Source organism: Schistocerca serialis, chromosome 3 (genome assembly GCF_023864345.2).
Source record: "Schistocerca serialis cubense isolate TAMUIC-IGC-003099 chromosome 3, iqSchSeri2.2, whole genome shotgun sequence".
Lineage (NCBI taxonomy): Eukaryota > Metazoa > Arthropoda > Insecta > Orthoptera > Acrididae > Schistocerca > Schistocerca serialis.
Genome location: NC_064640.1, coordinates 523,093,129 through 523,120,768, shown reverse-complemented (window position 1 = coordinate 523,120,768; position 27,640 = coordinate 523,093,129). Strand labels below are relative to the sequence as shown.

The 27,640-nt window shown below is 40.8% G+C and overlaps 1 protein-coding gene across 3 annotated transcripts in view; it reads left to right on the top strand.

Moving 5' to 3' along the window:
• LOC126470399 (kelch-like protein 5) overlaps positions 1 to 27,640 on the top strand; it is a 288,827-nt gene that overhangs the window by 152,140 nt on the left and 109,047 nt on the right. For all 3 annotated transcript variants that reach the window (XM_050098244.1, XM_050098245.1, XM_050098246.1), the window contains one exon: positions 25,581 to 25,742. In XM_050098244.1, coding sequence (XP_049954201.1) covers positions 25,581 to 25,742 — 162 coding nt within the window. The remainder of the gene's footprint in view (positions 1 to 25,580; positions 25,743 to 27,640) is intronic.

Here is a 27,640-nt window from a genome sequence, read left to right as displayed (position 1 = left end):
ACTTTGTCACAACACGATATGGGGAAACACTGTTAGCTACATAACACATGAAACTGTAAATACTATTATTTCAATAAAAGAATCTTTGAACTGAATTCTTTACCTGTCTGTTCATGAAAACTACGTGGAGTATTTCAAAACTTATGCTTGCTAAATAATTATGTACTTTACAACTCCACAATGTTTGTTAACATTTTTAAGGAAAATAATTACTTTTCAGTTCAGAATAACAGGATTCTAAGATTCATTATAGCTCATGAGATAGTGCCCTATCTAGGTAAATGACCGAGGATAAAATATGGTGGCCCAATACAGAGTTTACAGAAAACAAAATTATTATTGAAAATGAAACCATATAGCTGGTCCATGCAATTATACAGTATTCAACTGATAATGTGAGATGAAGGTGGTGGCATCAGTGATCTCCTGTGCTATTCCAATAAGGGCAGCAAAAGTATCCATGGCTCTTCCTGTGTAACAAGCTCTGAAAATTCTCTTCTTAGCATTGGATTTTCATAGTACAGAGCTAACCAAAGTATGCCATGAATAATAAGCCGCATTACTTCTACATCTAAGGCTATGTTATATAATCTTGCAGTTCTTCTCACCTCTTTCAGTTCGCAAGATGTGCACTCTTTACTTGCTAGCCACTGACTTACTTGTGCCACACAGGAGCCTTGCAGTTTGACTGCCAGATCCACCTTTTCTTTTTTTGCCTGGACATTTTCATTGAGGAGGAACTTCCCTCCAAGTTCTACATGATTACAAACCTGCTTACCCAATGCATGACCGAGCGAGGTGGCGCAGTGGTTAGCACACTGGACCCGCATTCGGGAGGACGACGGTTCAATCCCGCATCCGGCCGTCCTGATTTAGGTTTTCCGTGATTTCCCTAAATTGATCAAGGCAAATGCCGGGATGGTACCTGTGAAAGGGCACGGCCGACATCCTTCCCTAATCCGATGAGACCGATGACCTCGCTGTTTGGTCTCTTCCCCCCCAAACAAACAACAACAACAACCCAATGCATGAACCAGTATTACAATTACATTTTTAGCTTTTACATTCTTTCACAGCACATTACTTTTGACACCACATCCGTAAATTAATTACAATTATATAAATTATCATAAATAATTAATAAAACATTTACATGGATGTTGCATCAAAGTGCATAGTTATACAGAAATCACATTAAGTAAAAACAGAAAAAGAAGTTAGATACGACCATTATTGAAAGTATTGATAATATGTTACAGACTCTCTAAATTTTTTCAATAGTACCTCCTGAAAAGAAGTTTGTCTTCCCTCCACAGATTCCCCTTTGAGTCCATGAAGTATCTCCATAGTACTTGCATGCTGATCGAACTTACCAGTAAGAAACCAGCAGCATGCCTCTGAATTGCTGTGATGTCTTCCTGTAATCTGATCTGGTGGGGATCCGATGTTATAACCTTTATAGCTGAGCTAACATGCAGAAGTTGTCCGTTTGACTTCCCTACTACCATCCTTATAAGCTCACTCAGTTCATATTGCTTTGCAGAATTATACTTACATATTTAATCGATGTGATGTGTCGAGCAACTCACTACTAACACTGTATTTGAATTTTAAAAGATTGGTTTTCCGTCTCATCTGCATTACCTCACATTTTTTCTACATTTATAGCAAGTTGCCTTTTGTCACACCAACTAGAAATTCTGTCAAGATCATTTTCTATCCTCCTATAGTCACTCACCGGTAACTACTTCTCTTACATAAGTGTCATCAGCAAACAGCCACAAATTGCAGCTCGTCCTGTCCATCAGATTATTTATGTAAAGTGAGAATAAGAGTGGTCCTATCACACTTCCCTGGGCCACTCCTGGTTGTAGTCAACTGTGATCCCTGTTATCAACACATTATTGGTGATTGGTGTCAGCAGTTTCCCCAAAGCACATCGTGTGTACCATGAATCACGAAAACATGGTTTGGCTGCAGTCTTAAGTACTCTAGTATTATGTATCTTGCTCACCTAGCTGACAACCATACCAACAACCAGCACAAGATATGATTGTATCTCAGTCATATGATATGCTTAATTATTCAATTTGCTGTTGTGACAGGATCTTCTCTTATCTTCCACCACAGCACTCCCCGTATTCTGCTCCTTGGGGGCTCATGACAATTTCATGAGTATGCATATGGTGAGCATGGGGCTCCTAGCTATTGCAGCACTACTTCCTTTTCTGTGATGCAATCTCTCATCTCTGACTATCATTCTTTCACCCTCTCTTTTTCTTGCGGTGGCAGCATTTGATGTCGATCTGGGTATTCCCTAGATTCTGCCTTCCGTTCTTAGAATATTCTTTCATTCACTACCTTTTGGCTGAAGTAATTTGTGGTCCGCTTCTGGGTTTGACCTCTATTTTCCAAATTATTCTGTTGTATGGATCGACTGGGAAAGAAAACCTTAAATTGCATGTACTACATGCAGTGTTATAGATCATCTGTGCACACTATCTGCCCTTATTTGTGCTTCAAAGCCAATGTGATAGACAATCCGATGCGATAGGGTCATTATGTAACCTTTCAGTTGAGCCCCTGACCACACAAGGATCACATTGCAGATATGTCATGGAATAGATGCCCCTCTTCATGGGCTATCAGGACTTCTAGCAACAACAATTGTGGCAGATGGCCTGTGGTGTGGCTGGGTGGCACCTATGGGGAGAGCCGTGATTGGAATAGATGGCATCAGGGCGGACATTTTTCACATGAAATGCGTTATCTTAGACCAGAGCAATCACGGTTTTGTTGATCTGGTCATCTTTTCAGACAGGAGTCTAAACTTAAGTGCTAGCTGTTGTAGTCTTTTGTGCTTCCTTTACCCTGGCTATTGCATGGGAAGAGGAACAGGCCAGGCAGCTGGGAGTGAAACAGTTTCTTCAGTATTCAAACTGGTTGGGATATATTTACTGTAACAAAGCCATTACTTTTCGTGGAACCTGTTGAAGATAAATTTGTAGAAGTCAAGTCATTGGGAAAAATACAAAATGGATTGCTACTGATTAATGCCCCCTCTGCTGCACAATTGACAGTTCTTCAGGTGTTTAAATGTCACACATCTGATCATCTAGATGACATACCTGTGACCATTGCCCAACACAAAATTTTGAACATGGTCCACGGAATCATCTTCCACAGAGACCTTATGGTCCAAACAGATTATGAGCTCCAGACTAATCTCTAGGGGGGAAGTGTACATTTTAGCAGACATGTCCGAAAAAGCCCAAGGGTAATTGTACGGATACAGGCACCTTTATATTAGCCTTTGAAAGAAATATCATCCTGGAGAAAGTTGAGGTCATGATTCACAGGTGTGATGTGAAACTATATGCCCCACACCACCTTTGAGGTGCTTTGGATGTTTACATTTAAGGCATATGTCATGCTGCTGCACGGCAGACCCAAAATTTGGCAACTGTAGATGATCATTCCAAGAAGGTAGTGCTGGTTAACATCCATCTTTGTGTGCCAACTGCACAGAACATCACCCTCCATGTTCGCCAGTCTGCCCAATTCTAAAGAAAGAACAAGATCCAAGAATACAAATCTATTGACCACCTGACATATTTTGAGACCTGGAAGAAATATGAATGCATACATCCTGTGATTATGATTATCAGTTACTACACTAACATCGTGGCAGTCGTCTCCCTCCACTTTCCTTCCTCTATCTTCCCCAAACCAGATCTCCCAACACCCTTCTCTCCCATGGCTTTTGCCGTATCTTGTTCGGGAATCACTTTCCACACCCAGGCGGAAAAGCATTCTCCTTTTTTGGTGTCTACCATTGACGTGGCTCCCTCTCATGATCCCACTTCCCAGCAACTCCAGGACTGGAGGCCCTATGCCAAACAATGGCTGAAGGAGTCACAGCCTGTGGATCCCAGGTCTGTTGATCTTCATCTGTCCCCACACACCATGTGGATAGCCCCTTGATTGAACCTTGCCCATCAAAGGTTACAACAGAAAATAAGAACCCCGCCCTCTGAAGTCAGATTCTGAGCCAGTGTTTATGGGTGTGGTTCTATCCCCACTGGCGACGACAGTGATCCTGCGGCATGACTGGTCCTCATTACCCCTTCATGCCTAACATGGCCACCAGTCACGTGATCGTTCAGTGGAACTAATGGGGTCTACTGTCATCTGCCAGAACTACACCACCTTATTTCCTCCTCTTCTGCAGCTTGCAATGCTCTCCAAGAAACGCACTTCACTGATGACCACTCTCCGGCACTCCATCGTTATCATGTAATCTGTTAGATCTGTGCTGGTCCCAACAGGGCATCTGAGGGAGTCTGTACTTTGGGCATCAGATTTCATTTACTATTTGCAATGTTTACCTACCTCCAGGTAGACCACTTACTTAAGCTGCATTGACTACATCAATCAAGCAATTCTACTGTGATTTTCTTCTGGTAGGGGACTTCAATACACAGCACCCCATATGAGGGAATACCAATTCATCTGATATGGGCTTTTTAATCGACCAGCTTCTCACAAACCATGATCTGTGCCTCCTGAATGATGGTTCTCCTTTTCAGTACCTTTTCATCTGTCAATCTAATGATCTCCGTACCTAATCTTGTTGCTTCACTACATGCATCATTATGTGATACTTTTGCAACAGTGATCAATTTATGGTGATCTCGTCATTTCCTTGCCACCGCCAACAGAGTGAGTACCATGTTGCTCTCCACACAGAGCCAACTGGCCTTCATATGCTTCTGCTGTTACATTTGCTATCTCTCTGTCAGATTGTGTTTATGAGGTTGTGCAAGGTGTGTCCAAGAGATGATCACCCACAGTGCTGAAACTGTTATTCCCTTTCTAAAAGCAGCCCCCCCCCCTTCCCCTCCAAATCATCGGCTGGTGCCATGGTGCACCAAAGACATTGCAGTAGCTATTCAGGATTTCTGATGAGCCTTAAATCGATTCAAGATTCAAATGACATCTTTCGCAGACTAATCTTATCACTTTTAAGCACCTACATGCTAAGGCTCACTATCTCATCAAACTCAGGGTGCTGATAACCACGCAGTTGAGTGTACCACAAACCAGTCATCACCATCACCAGAAGAAGAAATGCTGGGAGTGCTATATCTCCTCCATGGATGTATGCCTCTTCTTCTGAGGTGTGGTCCAAGCTCCATGATCTTATGAACTGTCAACAATTAACAGCTGTTCTGGGTCTTGTTCTACTGAGTGATCTTTGTACCAGTTCATCGGTTTTTGCAGAACACCTTGTAACCCACATTGTGGCATCCTCTTCCTATATGACTACCTGTCTACTGAAGAAGTGACGAGTTCAACACATCCCCGTATGTTTCACTCTCCACCAAGCTAAGTCCTATAATGAAACTGACTGGGAACTATTTCAGGCTGTTGGCTCATCCCACAGCCCTGATTCAATTCACAGTCAGACGATCCAACACCTAAATGTCCCCCAAAGACAACGTCTCCTCAGGGTCTTCAATGACTTTTGGCTCCAAGGTGCCTTCCCCATGCACTGGCAAGGTAGCACAGTTGTCCCAATCCTTAAGCAGTCATTCAAGAACCCCATGTCTCTTGACAGTTACTGGCCAATTAGCCTGACCAAAATACTCTATAAGCTGCTTGAAGGGATGGTTTCCCTCAGGTTATGCTGGGTTCACAATTCATGGGCCCTTTCGTCCCCATATCAGTGTAATTTATGGTAGGAATGATTCACAACCAATCATCTGCTTAGGTTGGAAACAGCAATTCAACAGGCCTGTTCTAAACACTAACACCAACACATTATCACAGTCTTTTGAGATCTGCATGAGGTGTATGACACCAGTTGGCATCATCATATTTTACTTACCCTCCATGACTGTGGCCTTTGATGCCCCATATAGATTTTTATTTGTCAGTTTTTATCCCACTGTTTGTTCTGGGTTAGGGTCGGCACTTCACTCAACTCCGCACGGGTCCAAGAGAACAGCATCTCACAGGGCTCTGTATTGAGTTTCACTATCTTCCTCTTCACCAGGAATAGGCTAGTCGCTTTTGTTGGGCCACTGGTCACTCCCGTGTTGTATGTCGACAATATTTGCATTTGGTACAGCTCCCACTCGGTAGCCTTTGCTGAATGCAAGCTCCAAGGTACCATCTGGCAGGCATCTGCATGGCCTCTTTCCCATGGTCATGCATTTCTGCCATCTTACCGCTGTAGATTCAGGCCCAGAACTCTACTTAGGTGCCCAGCACATGAACGCTGTAGTGCAGTCCTATTTTTTGGGCCTCATCTTTGATAAAAAAAATGGACTTGGCTGCTCCATATTCATCACCTGAAGACTAGCAGCAGGCGGAAACTTAACACTCTCTGCTTCCTTGCCCACACATGTTGGGTTGCGGATCATACTACTCTTATCTGTATTTACTGGGCCCTTGTTTTGTCCCGACTGGACTGTGGTTGCTACGTTTTTAGCTTGGTGGTTGCTTCAGCTTTGAAACTGCTAGACTCGGTGTACCATCATGGCATGCATCTGGCCACTGGTACCTTTCGGACTACTCTCACAATCAGTCTCCTTGCAAATGAGGATCTTCTCTTTTCAGATTCGACTGTACCAGCTCTCATCCTGATACCCGCCATTGGGTGTTTTTACCAGTTGGAATGTGGGTTTTTCTCTGCCTGGAGACTGGGTGTTTATATCATCAGCATCATCATCACCATCACCATCATCATTTGTGACAGTGTATAGATTGGACTGTGTACGGAATTGGGACTGTGTACGGAATTGGGACTTTTTTGTACGGATGCTGATGACCACACAGTTGAGTGCCCCACCAATCACCACCACCACCACCACCACCACCACCACCACCACCACCAGTTGGAATGTGCCTCACTTACTCTGCCAATATCCCCATCTCCCCTCCCTGGGCCATGCTCCCCGTGTTTTCTTGTGAACTCCCCTTTGGATTGTGTGCAGGTCATGGATTAGAATCGATCTCTTCGAAGATCCTGAAGTCTCGGTCGCTCTTCGGGAGTTCCAGGGTGCTACCTTCGTTTACACCAATGGCTCTCAAACTGTGCATCAGGTGGAATATGCTTTTACATTGACTGCTGGTATAGAACACAATTCACTGCTGGGGACATGCAGTGTGTTTACAACAGAGCTGACAGCTGTTGTTAGAGCTCTCCATTTTACTAAACCAGCCTCTCTTGACTGTATTTTAATATGTAATTACCCAGTTAGCAGTCTCCAAACTATTGATCAATGCTACACTTGCCGCCCTTTGGTCTCCTCTATTTGTGACCTTCTCATTGACCTTTGTCATGATGCCTGCTCAGTTGTCTTTCTCTGGGTCCCAAATCATTTTGATACCCCAGGGTATGAGCTGGCAGACTGTTTGGCTAGAGGAGCACTTTCTTGCTCCTCGTTCACTTTGTCAACCCAAGGTGCAGATTTGCATGTGCATGTGAGATCTCTGATTGCTTATAAATGGAATGAAATCTGGTTGCCTACTACCCCATCTAATAAACTCCGGACAATCAGGAAGGCTATTGCAACCTAGCACTCTTCCTTCCACTTCTCCCAGGAGGAATCGAAAGGTTTATGACCTTTCCTCATCGGTCATATCAGGTTAACCCATAGTTTTATTTTGTGTAATGTGCTACCTCCTGATTGTGGTTGGAGTCTTGCAGACAGTAGCGCATATCTTGGTGGACTGCCCCCTCCTTTTGTCCCGCCATGCTAAGTATGGACATCTGGACTCGTTGCCTTTAATATTGGTGTATAGTTCATGGACAGTTGACCTGGTTCTCAGTTTTCACCATGACAGTGGTTTTTATTCTCAGTTATAAGGTTTTAATCTACCTATGGAGCAGGGGCAAGGTGTTGGGGATGGGGCATCTACCGCTATATGCCAGGTGTGGGGGTTCCCCGACCCTACCTCCTTGACCAGGCTACTATTTCATCCTTCTTTTACTCCGTTTTAATCACTTTTAGATTCAGTTTGCCTCATTTCTGCTGTACCCAATTTTCTATTCTAGGTGTTGCACTTGGTTGAGTAATGGGTGCTCTTGACTGTAATGGATCAGGGTGTGGGTGGGTGGAACTTTTCCCATCACACCCAAAGCCAGGTGGATGCACACCTGCTGACATACCTATTTCTTTCATCTTGGTTTTTATTATTGACAGTAGAAAAAAAGTCAATTACATTTTTAGCCTTCTCACTTTTATGTTTAAATCTCCTGACTACACCAGAAAATGTTCTCACTGGACATTTCTAATGACCTTGTTGTTTGGTTCCTCACCCCCCCCCCCTCCCCCCCGCGCCAAGCCAGCCAACCAACAACCAAAAACTCAATGTGTCTAGACAGCTACTGACCCATTAGTCTCACCAACATGGTCTGAAAACTGCTCAAAAGGATGGATGCCAGCAGGTTATGCTGGATTCTGGAGTCTCACAGCTTTTTGTGTCCCCCAACCATCTGTTCTAGTTAGGAAAATTAATGTGACCAGTATTTTCTAAGTGCTGAAACCTCAGAGAAGTCTTATTTGACTTATGTAAGGCATACAACACTACTCTGCAGAATCACGTTTTACTCGCCCTCCATGACTGAGGATTTTGAGGTTCCCCTATTGATTTTTATTCATCAGTTTTTATTCCACTGGTTGTTTCTGGTTATACATAACCGGTAGCCTGTGTACTAACGCTTCTTGTGTAGGTTAAAATTATCTCAGCTGTTACGCTAAAAGAATTCATACGATTTTGTATACGATGTATTATATTTCAGGCTAAAATATATAAAAAGAAATTAATGTATTGCAATCAATATGTACTAACAGTTAAAATTACTCTTCTTTTAAAAAGTTTGAAATTACGAAATTTCTGGCACATGTAAAATTCATATTATTAATTGTGCAACCTAATGCTAATTATAAATTTGTTTCTGGATTTATTTATGGAATAATGATATAAGTAGGTAAAGATTCTTCTCCTGTTGAGAAAGTTTGTAAACTCTTTGGCTTTGTAAACTCTTTGAAAATTGTGAGTACTGCAGAGTGTAAGTAGTAGTGGGCATGCCTCAGATGGAAATAGACATTTTTATAAGCTAGTGTTCAGATGAAGCTTGTAATCTTACCCTCTCACACATCACCACCGAAGTTCTCATTCTCTCCACAAATTTTGGAAAGCTTCGAAATGAGTAAGATTACTAAAGAAGAACTGTTTTACTTATTGTGATTATCTCGTTGTTGTTGTATCTGGCTCAAAATCTTGTAGTGTCTAGGAATATTTTCTTGCTGATAGGTATACCTGCTTAAAGGAAGTCCCTCTAACAAAGGAATCATCTTCAAAGGTGGTCAGGTATCCAAGTAGAGAAGGAATTAGCACATTTCATTAGAATATAAGAGGTATTAGAGACAAAGCTAGTGAACTGCTTATAGATGTTGACTCTAACATTATTGGTATATTGGAGCACCACTTAAATAATTTGACAATTCATAGGCTTCCGTTACCAAGATACAGAATAGCTGCCTGTTTTTCAAGAATTTCCTTGTGGAGTGGCCATGTACATAAAAAACAGTACAGTAGAACCCCCCCTAATCCGACCTTGGATGGTCCATCACTCCAGTTAGTCTGACCATGCTCAGGCTCGCGAGCCTGTGCCGACTTGTCGCTGACTGGACGCCTGTCGGGCCATTGTCTATTGCTGTGCATATTGTTATAGTGTACGTTATTGTGTGGGTTTTATCCTTTCTTAGGATTAAAAAATGTAATTGTTTGCTTTATTCCATGTTCTCCACAGTACTTATTACTGTGGATTCATTGAGTTTACAGTTGTCTGTTTTTCAACATGTCTGGATTCAAACGTAAACACTTAACTCTTTCACTAAATGAAAAATTAGCAGTGCTACAAAGACTGGACGAAGGAGAATTGCTCCAAAAAATTGCAAAGGAACTGAATGTAGGTGTTACGACAATTAAGGATTGGAGGAAGAATCGGAAAGATGTTGAATCCTATACAGCTATGATTGATGGTGAAAACACTCTTAAGAATCGCAAAACATTAAAAAAGCCTAAACTTCAACTGCTTGATAACGCATTGTGGATGTGGTTTCGTGAAGAAAGAAGTAAAGGAACTCCAATATCCGTGCCAATTCTCAAAGAAAAAGCGATAGTTTTGCACAAAAAAACTGGATGCCGAAAGTAAATTTGCTGCCAGTGAAGGCTGGATTGATCATTAGAAAACTCGTCATGGTGTCCGATTTGTTTCTATTTCCAGTGAAAAACTATCTGCTGATGCCGCAGCTGCTAAGGAGTTTTCTGTTAAGTTTCAATAAATTGTAGAAGAAAATGAACTGTTACCCTGCCAAGTGTATAACATTGACGACACAGAACTGAACTTTAAAATGTTGCCAACAAAAACTCTCGCAGCTTCAAATGAATCCATGGTAGGAACGAAACTTATAAAAGATAGAATAACAGTCATTCCTTGCAGTAACGCAGATGGTACCCACGAGCTTCCCTTGTTCGTCATTGGCAAATCTAAGAAGCCAAGGGCATTAAAAAATATAAACTTACCTTCCTTGCCGGTTTATTACCGAAATAAAAAATCTGCTTGGATGGACTGCTGCAACCTTTTTAAATCCTGGTTTTTCACCGAGTTTGTGCCATCGGTCGAAAAGGACTTGAAGCAAAAAAATCTGCCTGTTCGTGCTCTACTGCTGTTGGATAACGCACCATCACATCCATCTGAGGAAGATTTGGTGAAAGGGGACATAAAAGCTCTCTTTCTGCCTCTTAATGTGACCTCACTCATCCAACCAGTGGATCAGGGCATTATCAAATGGTTAAAAAGGCGATATCGCGGAAAGTATATCAGCTCAATCGTGGAAAAATCTGAAGGACGTTATAACTTGTGTGAGGCAATGAAATCCCTGAACATCGAAGGTCCTATATTCACAATCGCTCCAGCATGGGATGAACTGAAACCTAACACACTGTGGAAATCGTGGCGTAAGCTTTTTCCACAAGTTATGACTGAAAATGAGCATACTGAAGATAAGCAAAACAATGACGCACTGGAAATCGGTAAAGATCTACAAACTCTGGAGCCGAACGTCCCTGCCAATGAAGTTGAAGAGTGGATCAACAAATGTGACAAAGACTGTGACACTCTTGAAGAGCTCGATGATGACCAGATTGTTGCCGCTGTTAGCCAGGAAACTGTAAATGAGGGCTCGGATGGCGAAGACGAACCCCCCACCCGAAATTCACACAACAAAACGCTTTTGACATCACCCTTCAGTACATCGAGCAGAATCCAACTCCAACTCCAATGGACGTTTTGCGGATAAAAAAAATGTAGGGACACTGCAGCTAAATCCAGAATAACATCTGCTAAACAAAAATGTATCACTGACTTTTTTTTCCAAGTAATTTGTTTTCGTTTCTATTGTAAAAACAAAGCATACATTACAATCATTTCTTAGTTTATACATACAGTCGTTTATTTCTTTGTAAAAAATGTCTTCTTTTGTATACAGTGCTATAAATATTGTTTAGTTTACAGTATGTATCATTTATACGTTATTAAGTACAGTACAGCACTGTAATTTGTTTGTCGTTATTCCTTTTAAAACCAATACATATTATGGTGTGTATAGTCGTGTTTTAGTTAATATATTGTTTAACACTGTGTAAAAAAACATCTTTCTATATTACTGTAACGTTTTTTAGTTCTTAAATTGTTTAATTTTTTGTACTAAATGTGTTTTTATATTTTTTGCAATAAATATTAGATTTTTTGGATAATTCGACCTTTTTTACGTTCCGACCATGATCTCGGTCCCGAAGGTGATGGATTAGAGGGGTTCTACTGTATTCCATTTCAGTCTGGAGATGTATCACGGCACTGGACTCCACAGGTATTTCAGTGTTGTGTAGGGGCAGTTGAATTCAATGAAACTTTTAATTGTTGTTTACCGGTCTCCTAACTCTGACTTCAGAGCATTCCTGCCCAAGTTAGAACTTTATAGGAAGTACCAAAAATTAGTTATATGTGGTGGTTTCAGTATTAATTTTCTATATAATTGTGCGTGGTGGTGTCTGTACTCTAGTGGACCGGCCTGCCAAAGGCGTCTGTACTCCATGTCAAGAGTGGCCTGGAAATGGTATCGCCAATCCGTTCTGAAGCAAGTGTGGCGATTATGCTTCTCACCTTTGAGTCATGATGTGTAACATTAATGTTAAATTTTCCGGAGTAATAGCCCCACAGTCGAATCTCCAGGTGGGACCAACTGTGATGTCCCAAACATCAAGATGTGCTGAGAAGAAGATGCAGATTTTTCAAGTCTGTACATATAACTGTCACTCCCTAATATGCAACAACAGACTAGAAGAGATCGAGAAAGAGCGTACAAAAATCAACAGGAGTATTGTTGGTTTAATCAAAGTACGCCAAAAGGGGAAGACTATCTCTGTTTGCACTCTGGCAACTTGTTCTACATTTGTGGCGCTCCAGGAGGAAAACTCAATGGAGTTGGGTTTTTAATTAACAAGAGTATCACTGATAGAGTATCTGTCTTAGAAGGAAATTCCAGCAGGGTAGCTCGAATGGTCCTTAAGGTATCAAATAGGTGTAAAATACAGATTGTTCAGGTGTACACTCCCACCTCAAGCCACCCTAACGAAGAAATTGAATCTTTTTATGAAAGCTTGGATAGCACATGCAAAAAAAGGTAGTGATTGTCACTTCCAGTTGGTTATTGGCGATTTTAATGCAAAAGTTGGCACCAAGAAACAAGGTGACACAGTGGTGGGCAACTATGGGATTGATGAGTGTGCTCCCTGCCGCCGTTGGATAAGCAGCTGCAGCAGCAAGTCGTATACTCCTAGCTCACTCATTTGTTACATAGTTTAATTCTTAATTTCTTTGCGTGTTTTTGGTACTTGCATTGTTTAATTCATAAATTGCGGGCGTATTATAGTATTTGAGAGTTGCAGCATCGCGTTTTAGTACCTGAATAGTGTAAATTCGCGTATTCTCCTTCCGCCGCCGAGCAGTGTCAGAAGTGCGCAAGTAGCACCATTACTGCATTTACTAGGCAATCTTGTATTTTAATAACCGTTTAAATTTTGTCGATTTGTTTGCGCTGTCTGTAGATTAGTTCAGACGTTCTTTGCAAAACAGTTTTTAGCATGGATAGGGACTACAACTGCTGTGTTCGGATGCAGGCTGAGTTGGCATCCCTTCGCTCCCAGCTTCAGGTAGTGTTGGCTTCGGCCACACAGCTTGACGCTGTTGCCAATGGGCATCACTGTGGGGGTCCGGATGGGGGTTTGTCGGGGACGGCCAGCTCGTCCCACGCATCCCCCGATCGGACTACCACTGTGGTTGCCCGGGATACTGCCCGCATTGAGGCTGATCCCTCACCTGTGGTAGAGTGGGAGGTCGTCTCAAGGTGTGGCAGGGGGCGAAAGACATTCCGGAGGGCTGAACGGAAGGCCTCTCCAGTTTGTCTGATGAACCGGTTTCAGGCTCTGTCTCAGGCTGATACTGATCTTCGGCCTGACATGGCTGCTTGTCCTGTTCCAGAGGTTGCCCCTCAGTCTGCAAGATCCAGGCGGTCGCAGAGGGTGGGCTTACTGGTAGTTGGGAGCTCCAATGTCAGGCGCGTAATGGGGCCCCTTAGGGAAATGGCAGCAAGAGAGGGGAAGAAAACCAATGTGCACTCCGTGTGCATACTGGGGGGAGTCATTCCAGATGTGGAAAGGGTCCTTCCGGATGCCATGAAGGGTACAGGGTGCACCCATCTACAGGTGGTCGCTCATGTCGGCACCAATGATGTGTGTCGCTATGGATCGGAGGAAATCCTCTCTGGCTTCCGGCGGCTATCTGATTTGGTGAAGCCTGCCAGTCTCGCTAGCGGGATGAAAGCAGAGCTCACCATCTGCAGCATCCTCGACAGGACTGACTGCGGACCTTTGGTACAGAGCCGAGTGGAGGGTCTGAATCAGAGGCTGAGACGGTTCTGCGACCGTGTGGGCTGCAGATTCCTCGACTTGCGCCATAGGGTGGTGGGGTTTCGGGTTCCGCTGGATAGGTCAGGAGTCCACTACACGCAACAAGCGGCTACACGGGTAGCAGGGGTTGTGTGGCGTGGGCTGGGCGGTTTTTTAAGTTAGATGGCCTTGGGCAAGTACAGAAAGGGCAACAGCCTCAACGGGTGCGGGGCAAAGTCAGGACATGCGGGGACCAAGCAGCAATCGGAATTCTAATTGTCAACTGTCGAAGCTGCGTTGGTAAAGTACCAGAACTTCAAGCGCTGATAGAAAGCAAGGAAGCTGAAATCGTTATAGGTACAGAAAGTTGGCTTAAGCCAGAGATAAATTCTGCCGAAATTTTTACAAAGGTACAGACGGTGTTTAGAAAGGATAGATTGCATGCAACCGGTGGTGGAGTGTTCGTCGCTGTTAGTAGTAGTTTATCCTGTAGTGAAGTAGAAGTGGATAGTTCCTGTGAATTATTATGGGTGGAGGCTACACTCAACAACCGAGCTAGGTTAATAATTGGCTCCTTTTACCGACCTCCCGACTCAGCAGCATTAGTGGCAGAACAACTGAGAGAAAATTTGGAATACATTTCACATAAATTTTCTCAGCATGTTATAGTCTTAGGTGGAGATTTCAATTTACCAGATATAGACTGGGACACTCAGATGTTTAGGATGGGTGGTAGGGACAGAGCATCGAGTGACATTATACTGAGTGCACTATCCGAAAATTACCTCGAGAAATTAAACAGAGAACAGACTCGTGGAGATAACATCTTGGACCTACTGATAACAAACAGACCCGAGCTTTTCGACTCTTTAAGTGCAGAACAGGGAATCAGTGATCATAAGGCCGTTGCAGCATCCCTGAATATGGAAGTTAATAGGAATATAAAAAAAGGGAGGAAGGTTTATCTGTTTAGCAAGAGTAATAGAAGGCAGATTTCAGACTACCTAACAGATCAAAACGAAAATTTCTGTTCCGACACTGACAATGTTGAGTGTTTATGGAAAAAGTTCAAGGCAATCGTAAAATGCGTTTTAGACAGGTACGTGCCGAGTAAAACTGTGAGGGACGGGAAAAACCCACCGTGGTACAACAACAAAGTTAGGAAACTACTGCGAAAGCAAAGAGAGCTTCACTCTAAGTTTAAACGCAGCCAAAACCTCTCAGACAAACAGAAGCTAAACGATGTCAAAGTTAGCGTAAGGAGGGCTATGCGTGAAGCGTTCAGTGAATTCGAAAGTAAAATTCTATGTACCGACTTGACAGAAAATCCTAGGAAGTTCTGGTCTTACATTAAATCAGTAAGTGGCTCGAAACAGCATATCCAGACACTACGGGATGATGATGGCATTGAAACAGAGGATGACACGCGTAAAGCTGAAATACTAAACACCTTTTTCCAAAGCTGTTTCACAGAGGAAGACCGCACTGCAATTCCTTCTCTAAATCCTCGCACAAACGAAAAAATGGCTTACATCGAAATAAGTGTCCAAGGAATAGAAAAGCAACTGGAATCACTCAATAGAGGAAAGTCCACTGGACCTGATGGGATACCAATTCGATTCTACACAGAGTACGCGAAAGAACTTGCCCCCCTTCTAACAGCCGTGTACCGCAAGTCTCTAGAGGAACGGAGGGTTCCAAATGATTGGAAAAGAGCACAGGTAGTCCCAGTCTTCAAGAAGGGTCGCGAGCAGTTGCGCAAAACTATAGACCTATATCTCTGACGTCGATCTGTTGTAGAATTTTAGAACATGTTTTTTGCTCGAGTATCATGTCGTTTCTGGAAACCCAGAATCTACTATGTAGGAATCAACATGGATTCCGAAAACAGCAATCGTGTGAGACCCAACTCGCTTTATTTGTTCACGAGACCCAGAAAATATTAGATACAGGCTCCCAGGTAGATGCTATTTTTCTTGAGTTCCGGAAGGCGTTCGATACAGTTCCGTATTGTCGCCTGATAAACAAAGTAAGAGCCTACGGAATATCAGACCAGCTGTGTGGCTGGATTGAAGAGTTTTTAGCAAACAGAACACAGCATGTTGTTATCAATGGAGAGACGTCTACAGACGTTAAAGTAACCTCTGGCGTGCCACAGGGGAGTGTTATGGGACCATTGCTTTTCACAGTATATATAAATGACCTAGTAGATAGTGCCGGAAGTTCCATGCGGCTTTTTGCGGATGATGCTGTAGTATACAGAGAAGTTGCAGCATTAGAAAATTGTAGCGAAATGCAGGAAGATCTGCAGCGGATAGGCACTTGGTGCAGGGAGTGGCAACTGTCCCTTAACATAGACAAATGTAATGTATTGCGAATACATAGAAAGAAGGATCCTTTATTGTATGATTATATGATAGCGGAACAAACACTGGTAGCAGTTACTTACGTAAAATATCTGGGAGTATGCGTGCGGAACGATTTGAAGTGGAATGATCATATAAAATTAATTGTTGGTAAGGCGGGTACCAGGTTGAGATTCGTTGGGAGAGTGCTTATAAAATGTAGTCCATCAACAAAGGAGGTGGCTTACAAAACACTCGTTCGACCTATACTTGAGTATTGCTCATCAGTGTGGGATCCATACCAGATCGGTTTGACAGAGGAGATAGAGAAGATCCAAAGAAGAGTGGCGCGTTTCGTCACAGGGTTATTTGGTAACCGTGATAGCGTTACGGAGATGTTTAATAAACTCAAGTGGCAGACTCTGCAAGAGAGGCGCTCTGCATCGCGGTGTAGACTGCTCGCCAGGTTTCGAGAGGGTGCGTTTCTGGATGAGGTATCGAATATATTGCTTCCCCCTACTTATACCTCCCGAGGAGATCACGAATGTAAAATTAGAGAGATTAGAGCGCGCACAGAGGCTTTCAGACAGTCGTTCTTCCCGCGAACCATACGCGACTGGAACAGGAAAGGGAGGTAATGACAGTGGCACGTAAAATGCCCTCCGCCACACACCTTTGGGTGGCTTGCGGAGTATAAACGTAGATGTAGAACGTTAGAGGTGAGAGATTAGTCCAGTTCGCTGAGTACACCAATATGTCCATCAGGAATACGTTCTTTAAGAAGCACCCTGACCGAAAACGGACATGGAGGAGCCCAAATTTCAGTGTTAAAAATGAGATAGACTTTATTCTGTCAAACATTCTGCAGATTGTAGTAGATGTTTCGGTGCTAAATCAGTTTAACACGGGCAGTGATCACCATCTGGTGAGAGCAAGGGTCAAACTGAATGTAAGAGATGAAAGGAATAAACTTATGAAAGAGAAGTGTAATCAACCTCAAAAATCTTGAACAACATTTGTAGAAATGCCAAGAGGTCCTCCAAGGCAAGTTGCACTTAACTAAAGATGGAGATTTGGCGGAAATGATTGTGTCAAGTGCCCAAGAAGTTGGTGGCCTACGCCAAAAGAATAAACAGCCAAAGAAATTTAGTGCCAAAACTGAAAACCTTTTACAACAGAGTAGAGAAATGAAAATCCAAACCGATCGTGACATGATAGCGTATTCTAAACTATGTAAGGCAGTGCGAAGAGAAATGAAAACTGACATACAAAAATTCAATGAAGACACCTTACAAGCAAGTGTAAAGTCAGCCAAACACAAACTCAGTCGGTAAAAAACAAATTATTGCACTTAATGGAAATGACAGTCAAATCACAGAAAAGGAGGAGGTTTTGAAGTTCACCAGAGACTTTTATAGGAATTTGTATAGCAAACCAAGGGAAAATTTGATGTATCTAAATTAAATGATGTACCTAGTGTTCCAGATATACTCCTATTGGAAGTCAAGTGTGCTCTAGATTGCACAAAGAAGGGAACAGTGTCAGGTAATGATGAGCTCTGTGTTGACACCTTGAAACTGGCAGGAGAGGTAACAATAAATCACTTGGCAAAAGTATTTACTACCTGCCTGCACTATGCTTCAATCCCACTACTGTGGAAAAAGGCAAAGCTTATATTGATACACAAGAAAGAAAGTATTCACAATATAAAAACTATCATCCTATCAGCTTGCTCTCAATTTTGCACAAAATTTTCACAAAGATCCTGTTAAATTAATTATTCCACCCTAGACTCAGCCCAACCTATAGAACAAGCAGGATTACGAAGTAATTTTAGCACTATTGACCACATTCTGACTGTTATTGAAGTGATAAGCAGAGCAAATGAATACCAACTGCCTCTCTGCATTGCCTTTGTTGATTTTGAAAAGGCTTTTAACACTGTTAGCCATATAGCTTTCCTCCAAGCTTTGAGTAAGCAAGGAGTGGGAGCAGCATACATTGAAGTGCTCAGCAATATCTACGAAACTTCTTCAGCTTATGGTAATATTGGCGAATCAACTCAAGAATTCCACATCAAAAGGGGTGTCAAGCAAGGCAACCCCATGTCCCCAAAACTGTTCTCGTCTGTACTGGAAATGGCTATGTCAAAGCTAAGCTGGGAAGGTAAGGGAATTAGAGTTAATGGAAAAAGGCTGATGATATTGCTTTACTGGCCAACAACTTCGCAGAGCTCCAAAACATCATTACAGATCTTGCATTGGAATGTCAGTAGGTTGGCTTGAACGTTAACCTTTACAAAATAAAAGTAATATCCAACAAATGAGTCCCAGCTGGAGATGTGAAAGTCAAGAACAGTCTATTAGAAGAGAGAAGTGAATATATCTGTCTTGGCCAGATTATAAATAAGAAGGGAGATGTAAGACCAGAAATCTATGGGCGCATCAAGCTTGGCTGGCAAGCATTTAGGAAGAATTCAACAGTATTCAGATAAAAAATGCCAGTAAATATGAAGAAATCAGTATTTGATCAATGCATTCTTCCTGCGCTGACATATGGTTGCGAGACATGGACACTGAACTCATTTACAAAAGGGAAACTTACGACAGCACAGAGAGCCATGGAAAGATCAGTGCTGGGCTGTACAAGAAAGGATAGGAAAAGGGCAGGTGACATCCGGTCTGTGACGAGGGTTAAGGACATCTGAGAGGCTGGAGTGGAGTCCAAGAGAGCATCGGAGGCCTAGAGGAAGACCACCTAACCGATGGGACAAAGATATCAAGAAGATCACTGGTAGCATCTGGCAGAGAACTGCCCAAGACTGGTCCAATTGGAGAGGACTGCGGAAAGCGTACCTGAATCCACGACTCCAAGAGACTACATCATTTAATGATTGAATTGCCTGAGGATGATATGATTGTGCAAGAAAAAGGTAGATCTCCTAAACTCATGATCTGATGAAGACTGTGTTTTTTACAACCAGAGTGCAGGGGAACAGTAGCACAGCCATAGGCAATATTTTTATTCATTCTTCATTACTATGGACATTCTGTTAGTGAAAGGGTGAATAGCCTTGCAGACCATGTTGCACAAAATTTAACACTAAAAGGCTTTTCTACTCAAACAAATGTCACATGTAATTACAAACTATGTAGGAAAACTAATCCAATGGCAATAGAGAGTTTTTCTGAACATTGTTAAGGAACAAGAGCAGGAGAATGTTTATAGTGCTGATAATATAGATGACAAATATAATGCTTTCCTTAACACATTTCTCATGCTCTTTGAGAGTTGTTTCCATTAGAATGTTCTAAACAGGGTGCTAGCAGTAAAAGGCAAGCTGGGTGGCTGACTAGTGGCATAAGGATACCATGTAGAAAAAAGTGGGAATTATATCAAAATGTTAGACGTAGTCACAATAAAGCTACAGTAGCCCATTATAAACAGTACTGTAAGGTGCTTAAAAGTGTTATTAGGAAGGCAAAGAGTGTTCAGTACACATATAAAATAGCTTATTTCCAGGATAGAATTAAAGCCATATGGTCAGTTGTGCAGGAAGTGTCTGGTCAGCAGCACAAGGTCGACTATATAAAGTCAGTTTGTAGTAAAAATATTTCTGTTACTGATAAGTCAGAAATATGTACAGTATTTAACAATGATTTTCTGAGGATTGTTGATGAGTTAAATAAAAATTTAGTTTCTACAGGGAATCGTATAACTCTCCTGGCAAAAGCCTTTCTGAGATTGATGTCTAAAATACTCCTCTGTGATACAGAAAAGGGGGAGATTGAGTCAATAATTAAAATACTGAAGACTAAGGACTCTCACTGATATCATGATGAAGTACCTAGCAGAATACTAAAGTACTGTGCTGCACATGTTAGTCCTGTTCTCAGCCATATTTGTAATTTTTCCTTCAAGAACGGTCAATTTCCTGAACAATTATAAAATGGGAGAAAGAGATAATGTAGACAATTTTAGCCTATTTCTATGTGATCAGTGTTTGCTAAAGTTATTGAAAAGACTTTGTATGCAAGAATAATTGATAATTTTATCTCACATAATTTGCTATCAAATGTACAGTCCAGTTTTAGAAGTGGTTCAACAACTGAAAATGTTCTATTCTCTTTTCTCTGTGAGGTACTGGATGGATTAAACAAAAGGTTTGAAACACTATGCATCTTTCTTGATTTAACTAAGGCGTTTGATTGTGTCGATCACAAAATGTTGCTCCCGAAGGAGGACCATTATGGAATACGGGAAGTAGCTCACAATTGGTTCACCTCTTACTTTAACATCAGACAGCAAAAGGTCATTATCCACAGTGTTGAAAATGACTATGATGTAGGGTGTGAGTGGGGCACGGTCAAATGGGGGGGGAGGGGGGCAGGGATTAGTGCTGGGGCTTCTCCTGTTCCTTATTTCTACAAATGATATGCCCTCTAGTATTACAGATGATTCTAAAATACAGGGTGATTCAAAAAGAATACCACAACTTTAAAAATGTGTATTTAATGAAAGAAACATAATATAACCTTCTGTTATACATCATTACAAAGAGTATTTAAAAAGGTTTTTTTTTTTCACTCAAAAACAAGTTCAGAGATGTTCAATATGGCCCCCTCCAGACACACGAGCAATATCAACCCGATACTCCAACTCGTTCCATACTCTCTGTAGCATATCAGGCGTAACAGTTTGGATAGCTGCTGTTATTTCTCGTTTCAAATCATCAATGGTGGCTAGGAGAGGTGGCCAAAACACCATATCCTTAACATACCCCCATAAGAAAAAATCGCAGGGGGTAAGATCAGGGCTTCTTGGAGGCCAGTGATGAAGTGCTCTGTCATGGGCTGCCTGGCGGCCGATCCATCGCCTCGGGTAGTTGACATTCAGGTAGTTATGGACAGATAAGTGCCAATGTGGTGGCGCTCCATCCTGCTGAAATATGAATTGTTGTGCCTCTTGTTCGAGCTGAGGGAACAGCCAATTCTCTAACATCTCCAGATACTGTAGTCCAGTTACAGTAGCACCTTCGAAGAAAAAGGGACCAAAAACTTTATTGGCTGAAATGGCACAGAAAACGTTCACCTTAGGTGAGTCACGTTCATACTGAGTTGTTTCCCGCGGATTCTCAGTGCCCCATATACAGACATTGTGACGGTTGACTTTCCCGTTAGTGTGGAAAGTTGCTTCATCACTAAACACAATCTTTGAAACGAACTCAATAACACAAAAAGCTTTCTGTTGAGCGGTCGCCATCTTAGCATCAACTGACGCTGACGCCTAGTCAACAGCGCCTCAAGTGAACAAATGTACAACTAAATGAAACTTCATAGCTCCCTTAATTCGCCGACAGATAGTGCTTAGCTCTGCCTTTTGTCGTTGCTGAGTTTTAAATTCCTAAAGTTGTTGTATTCTTTTTGAATCACCCTGTATTTGTGTGTGGTGATGACACTAGCTTGATAGTAAAGGATGTTCTTTGCAACATTGGCTCTGTTTCAAATAGTCCAATATATAAATAGTAGAAAATAAACACACAAATATTAGAAAATAAACTAATGCAAAACACAGTAAGACACTGTCTTTATAGTTTCTAACACACATTTCAACATAACCTGACGTTTTAATTTCACAGAATGGGCATATGATTAGTGAAACTGAACAGTTCAAATTTTTAGGTGTTCAGATAGTAAACTGTTGTGGAAAGCCCATGTTCAGGATCTTGTTCAATGACATATCTGAAGTAAGTGATTATTCAACACAAAAATTAGTCTGCTTTGCTTATTTTCATTCGCTTATATCATATAGTATTTTATTGTGGGGTGTGTCTTCTCATTCTCAAAGGATATTTTTGGCTTAGAAGTGGGCGGTTCAGGCAATAAGTGGTTTAAGTTCACAGACCTCTTGTCGACCCCTGTTCATTAGTCTGGCTATTCTGACACTGGCCTCTCAATATATATATTCTTTACTGTTGCTTCTTATTAACAATATCAGCTTACTCTCAAGAATTAGCAGCTTTGACTCAGTTAATACTAGGCAGAAATCCAATCTGCATTTGGATCGCACTTCCTAGACTCTTGCTCAAAAAGGTGTACTGTGTACTGCTACATTGATTTTTCAGTAAGCTACCACAAAAATTCCAAAATCTTAGCAGTAGTCCACATGCTTTCAGAGCTGAAGGGTTCACTCCTATTCTTCCGAGGAGTTCCTTGAAAACTTAAGCTGATTCCTATGGTATATTGTTGTTTGCATTTACTTAAATTTACGCCTTGACTTTTTTTGGTTCATAAACATTTTATTTTATCTGTTGTTACTTTTATGTTGTAATTTCATGTACTTACACATTCCATGACCTTGGAGGTTTTCTCGTCATTTTGATCCTAAGGAACTAGTCATGTAAATAAAAATAAATAACAAATAACACAAGTGCCGTGTTCAAAAATGATGATAGTTATGCTGAAAGTAAATCCCTGACAAATAATAGACCTATCCACTGTAAACAACAGGTACTGCCTCATAATGATTCTTGTGAATCATACACAGAAATTTCAATTAACAATGCCACGTAGGGCACCTTAGGTGTTTTGTGTTTGGTCCATGGGCTCTGGTTCCAAGGCACCTTCCAGTGTAACTGATGCGGGTGAGCCGCACTCACCTCATGTATTTGGGGGGCAGTTTGCTAGTTACTGGGAACTCCAATGTTAGGTACATCATGGAACTCCTTATGGAAATAGCATTCAGAGCTGTAAAGAAATCAGATGTGTGCTCAGTACGTCTACTGGGGAGCCTCATATGGGATGTGGAGGAGGCCCAGGCTGCAGCGATCTAGGATGTAGGGTGGGGGGGTCATCTCCAAGTTGTGTCTAATGTCTGCACAAATGATGACTGTTGCTTTGGCTGTGAGGCCATCCCCAGTTTGTAGGGATGGCTGACAGAAGTAGTGAACACTGCTGCCCTTGCCATGGGTGCAAGCAGAGCTTATAGTTTACTGTTTCGTACCCCGAATTGATCACAAGGCTTTGGTGTGGAACCAAGTGGAGTCACCCTAAAATATGATTATTTTTATACATGATGTCACATGGTTTCAAAGTTTTTTGCACCTCTGTGTTATTCATTCACAGTATACATAGATATTTGCGTAAATGTTTCAACATTTTTGTGTGTGTGTCCATCCAAATTGATTTTATTATCAAGCTGCAGTCTCAAGAATTTAAATACTTCCAAACATTTTTATTTGCATGTTTTCTCATCATTGTGCACGTTCTGAACTGTCTCTTGTGAGTGAGTTTAATGGCAATGAATTGGTTACAAGCCTCATAATAATAAAAATCAGAATTTCGTTAGTAGTCCTTTTCAAAAAGGGATTTTGGTTATAAACAACAATTATTATTAATGCTCAACAAAAGGGAACTACACGCTACAACCATAGAGGCCATAAACTATGGGCTTTTAATATGATTTTGTTCATTAGGCAATTTTATGATTAGGTACACTCATTGTTTATTGTATGAATGAAATTGAATTAATATTCATTGATTGGAGTAAATATTAATTGGAAATCAATGTTAAAAACACCTTGAACCACCATTTTTGTTTGTTGTTTTTGTTCTGTGTCTACTGTTACGAAGGCCAATAGAACTTAAAGATAATATATGACTATACGAAATTTCGTGTTGGCGATTGGTTTACAGTTAGTGTTATAAAAGATTGTAATTATAAATCTGTTTCATATTGTGATGGGTGTTACTCCATGCAAAATATATGCCAGTTAATGTATGTGAATTTGTAAGTTACTTTTAAATGTAGCAACTCCTTTTTCCATATCTGCATACAGCTTTAAGATGGTAACCAGATAAGTTCAGTTATTCAGTTTCTGTTGAAGTTAATCATTGAGGTGGTGCAGTGATTTACACAGTAGAATGAAATTCGTGAGGAGTTGTACTCAAATCCATTTGTAACAACACTAATATAAGTTTCTCATAGTTTAAATAAATTGATTAAGGCAAATACAGAGATGGTTTCATGGAAGAGAACTCTGACAGTTTTATTTTACATCCTAATCTGAGTTTGCACTCTCTCTTTAATGACCTTTGTGTCAATGTGATGTTAAATCCCAAATCTTCCTTTCTACTTATTTTCATGCTGAGAGAGCATTATGCCCTAACCCATCCATCAACTCTCACTGCTATTGCAATAAAACTATTGTATCTTTTGTTTCCTTTCCTTCTGCCTCTTCTTACATCATCGTTTGTGAAAATTTTAACACCGAGTCACAGTAACTCAAATGAATCAAACTTGTAGGATATTAAGAACAGTGTACCAGGAATAAGTGGTAAAGATTACAGAGTGATGGCATTCGTCTTGGACCCAGCATTGTCCTCACTTATATGAGCACAAAGATCAGTGTTAAGCCAAGCTCAGTCATTGAAGGGCTATCATATATCGTGAAAATGTTAGGACAACTATCAGTATATATTGCGTGCATCAAAGAACACATCGGTAGCATGTGAGGAGTTCAGATGAGACCAAAACAGCAGTAGCCAGAAAAGAAATTCGTCATACCATTTCATTTCAACTTGTTTGAGACATACTGCTACAACTGCTATAACTGCTATGCTTGTGTGAAACCAGTAGGTAGAAGTGGGTTATATGCAACCTTGGTCTATACAATTTGACGATTGTTGGCTTAATGCTTGTGTGCTGTAATGGATGAGGACCTGTATTATCTACATATAACACTGTCAACTGCAGGCTGAATTGAGGGACTGTTTGTCATTGCATCTAAATCCATTATCAAGGAACCACAGATGCATGGGACTGCATTGTCCACATGAATACCATTGATGGATGGTAAAATGCCATATTTTAGGCTGATTCCCTCTGCAACCTGTTGTTCAGTGATAACCACATAATTGATGGATGCTAAGATGATGGCTACTATCTGTAAACTATCATTGTTGATTGGAGTTAATGGACAGACACACAATGCTGGTGGTTTGGGGGCGTCATTACGTAGAACATAGGACCTAAACTCCTGGGTATACACCATACTGAATTTTCACAACTGTGTATTAGAATATAATCCTAATAATTTGTGTGTGGTCATTTTTGTCACATATTCTTTTTGTAATTTCCACATTGTATTTGTATTTGCAAAAGGGCATTTATTCACATGTCTTTTCTGAAAGATGTTTCCATTTGTTACAGAAAGTTCACGTATTCCAGCTCATAGAATTGTTCTGAGTGCAGCGTCGGAATACTTTGCAGCAATGTTTACAAGCAAACTGCGAGAGTCCACTGAACATGAAATAGAAATGCACGAGATGGATGGAAACTCGTTACGAGCCATAGTGCAATATTGCTACACTGGTAAGTTTTTTTGTGTCTACTCAAGTAAAAAGTCTTTTAGCTTATAAGTCTCCTTTTCATCATAGGTCAAACTGGATTAATATATACCTGCCAAGACACTATTTTCTAAGACTATAGTGTGTAACATACAGGGTGAATCGGGAGGAGAGGTACATGCTTTGAGGGATGATCGTGTTAGTGATTCTGAACAAAAAAAAGCTTCAGAGCACATTTAATTTAACTTTTGTGTGTTTTCCTCAAATAACTCCAAAACTGCACCATCTAGTGAAAACACATTGCAGTACAAAATCAAACTACATTTAATTTTGTACAGAGAAGCTCCTATTCATTTTTTCTCCAGAGCTAAGTATTTGTGCAAAGGGAGCACAAGAATATTGAAAATCTCAGGTGACACTCCTGCACTGTAGCCTATGGAGATATGTAGCCCAGTTTAAAGTAATCTCCTGAGTTGAGAGACCACAAGTGTCCTGTATCAAATTGTTTGTCTCAACTTCCCCTACACTACTGTGTTATATTGTAAACGATGACAATATTTGAATACAGTAGTATAGAAAATAAATAACAATGTACATTAAATATGAGCTGTCTTGGAAACCATTCAATGTAGGGGATATGTCTATATGAAGTTTTTTGTACAGAATCACTAATGGTGTCCCCTCAAAGCATGTATCTTTCCTCCTGACTTACCCTGTATGAGGAAAATATAGTTACCTTGAGTTCTGATGGTAGTGTGGTATAAGAGTATGCAGTTCAGCTTGATGACACACGTTGGTGATAAGTTATTTTTATCACTGACTACTTCCCTGTCACTGTTGTATGCTATGTTGACCTCTACTCTGGGCACTGGATAAGATTATAATATTCCCTGTAAGAAACTGTGATGCATTCCGTTGATTTGCACTGAGGTGTACTAAATGCTGATAGTGGAATCACGTGCTAAAGTGTTGTGAAGCATAGACCTGATAAAAGCTACCCAAAGAGAAACTAAATTGCTGAAGAAATATTTTATTTAGATTGAATATTTACTAGGGTTGTTTTAGAGTTATGAAGGAAATAAAACGCAACCAGTAAAAAAAGTGGTGCAGGGAAGTAACCTGGAGATGAAGATATGTAGCAAGTTATATAAAGTGGGTGGCAATGTGAGAAACATATGCAAAAAAGGGACACAAAGGCACAAGTCATTGTGTTGACTAAAAAAGTTTATAAAATGCACGTTAGAGAAAATTTTGTAAAATGAAAATAGAGAAAAGTAAACTACTCAAAATGAACCAATAAGTGTCTCAATTTCATGAAATTCAATTTGTTCGTGTTGATATGGCTTCAGTAGTTCTTACCTGGTAATGTTGATGACTTTTGGGGTATCATCTTAGAGCTGTAATCGCTGGATTAGTTTTAATCAGGATGTGATTCTGGTTATAAACCTTCTTCCTCCCCTTGCTGTCTGTAAGTTAAATTTATTTTTTTGCTTGTATTTCAGTTTACCTTCACATTACTCTTATCTTAATCACCACCACCTCTCAGGAGAATAAGTGGGAAATGAATTTTTCAAACCGAATTAATAGAGACAGGGAAATATTATTTTATTTTCTGTCAAATTTGGTATTATTTTTTGCCAATTTTGCTGTTATTTTTCACATATTTTGGTATTAGTTTCTGGCAGCTTGTTTTCGAAGTACCCTATGTTCGTTCTTTGTCTTTCTGCATTCTGTCAGTTGAGTTATATTTATTGTCACCAAATATCAAATTTATTTACATTATGAAAAAAATCTAATTTATATTGAACCAATTAAAGAAGAAGTGACTTTGCTCTTGTATACTGCTGGAAAATGTTTCAAAAGAAAGAATTCTCATAGCTTCAGAGTTATCTTCTGAAACGTTATATCACTGATCCAATCCAG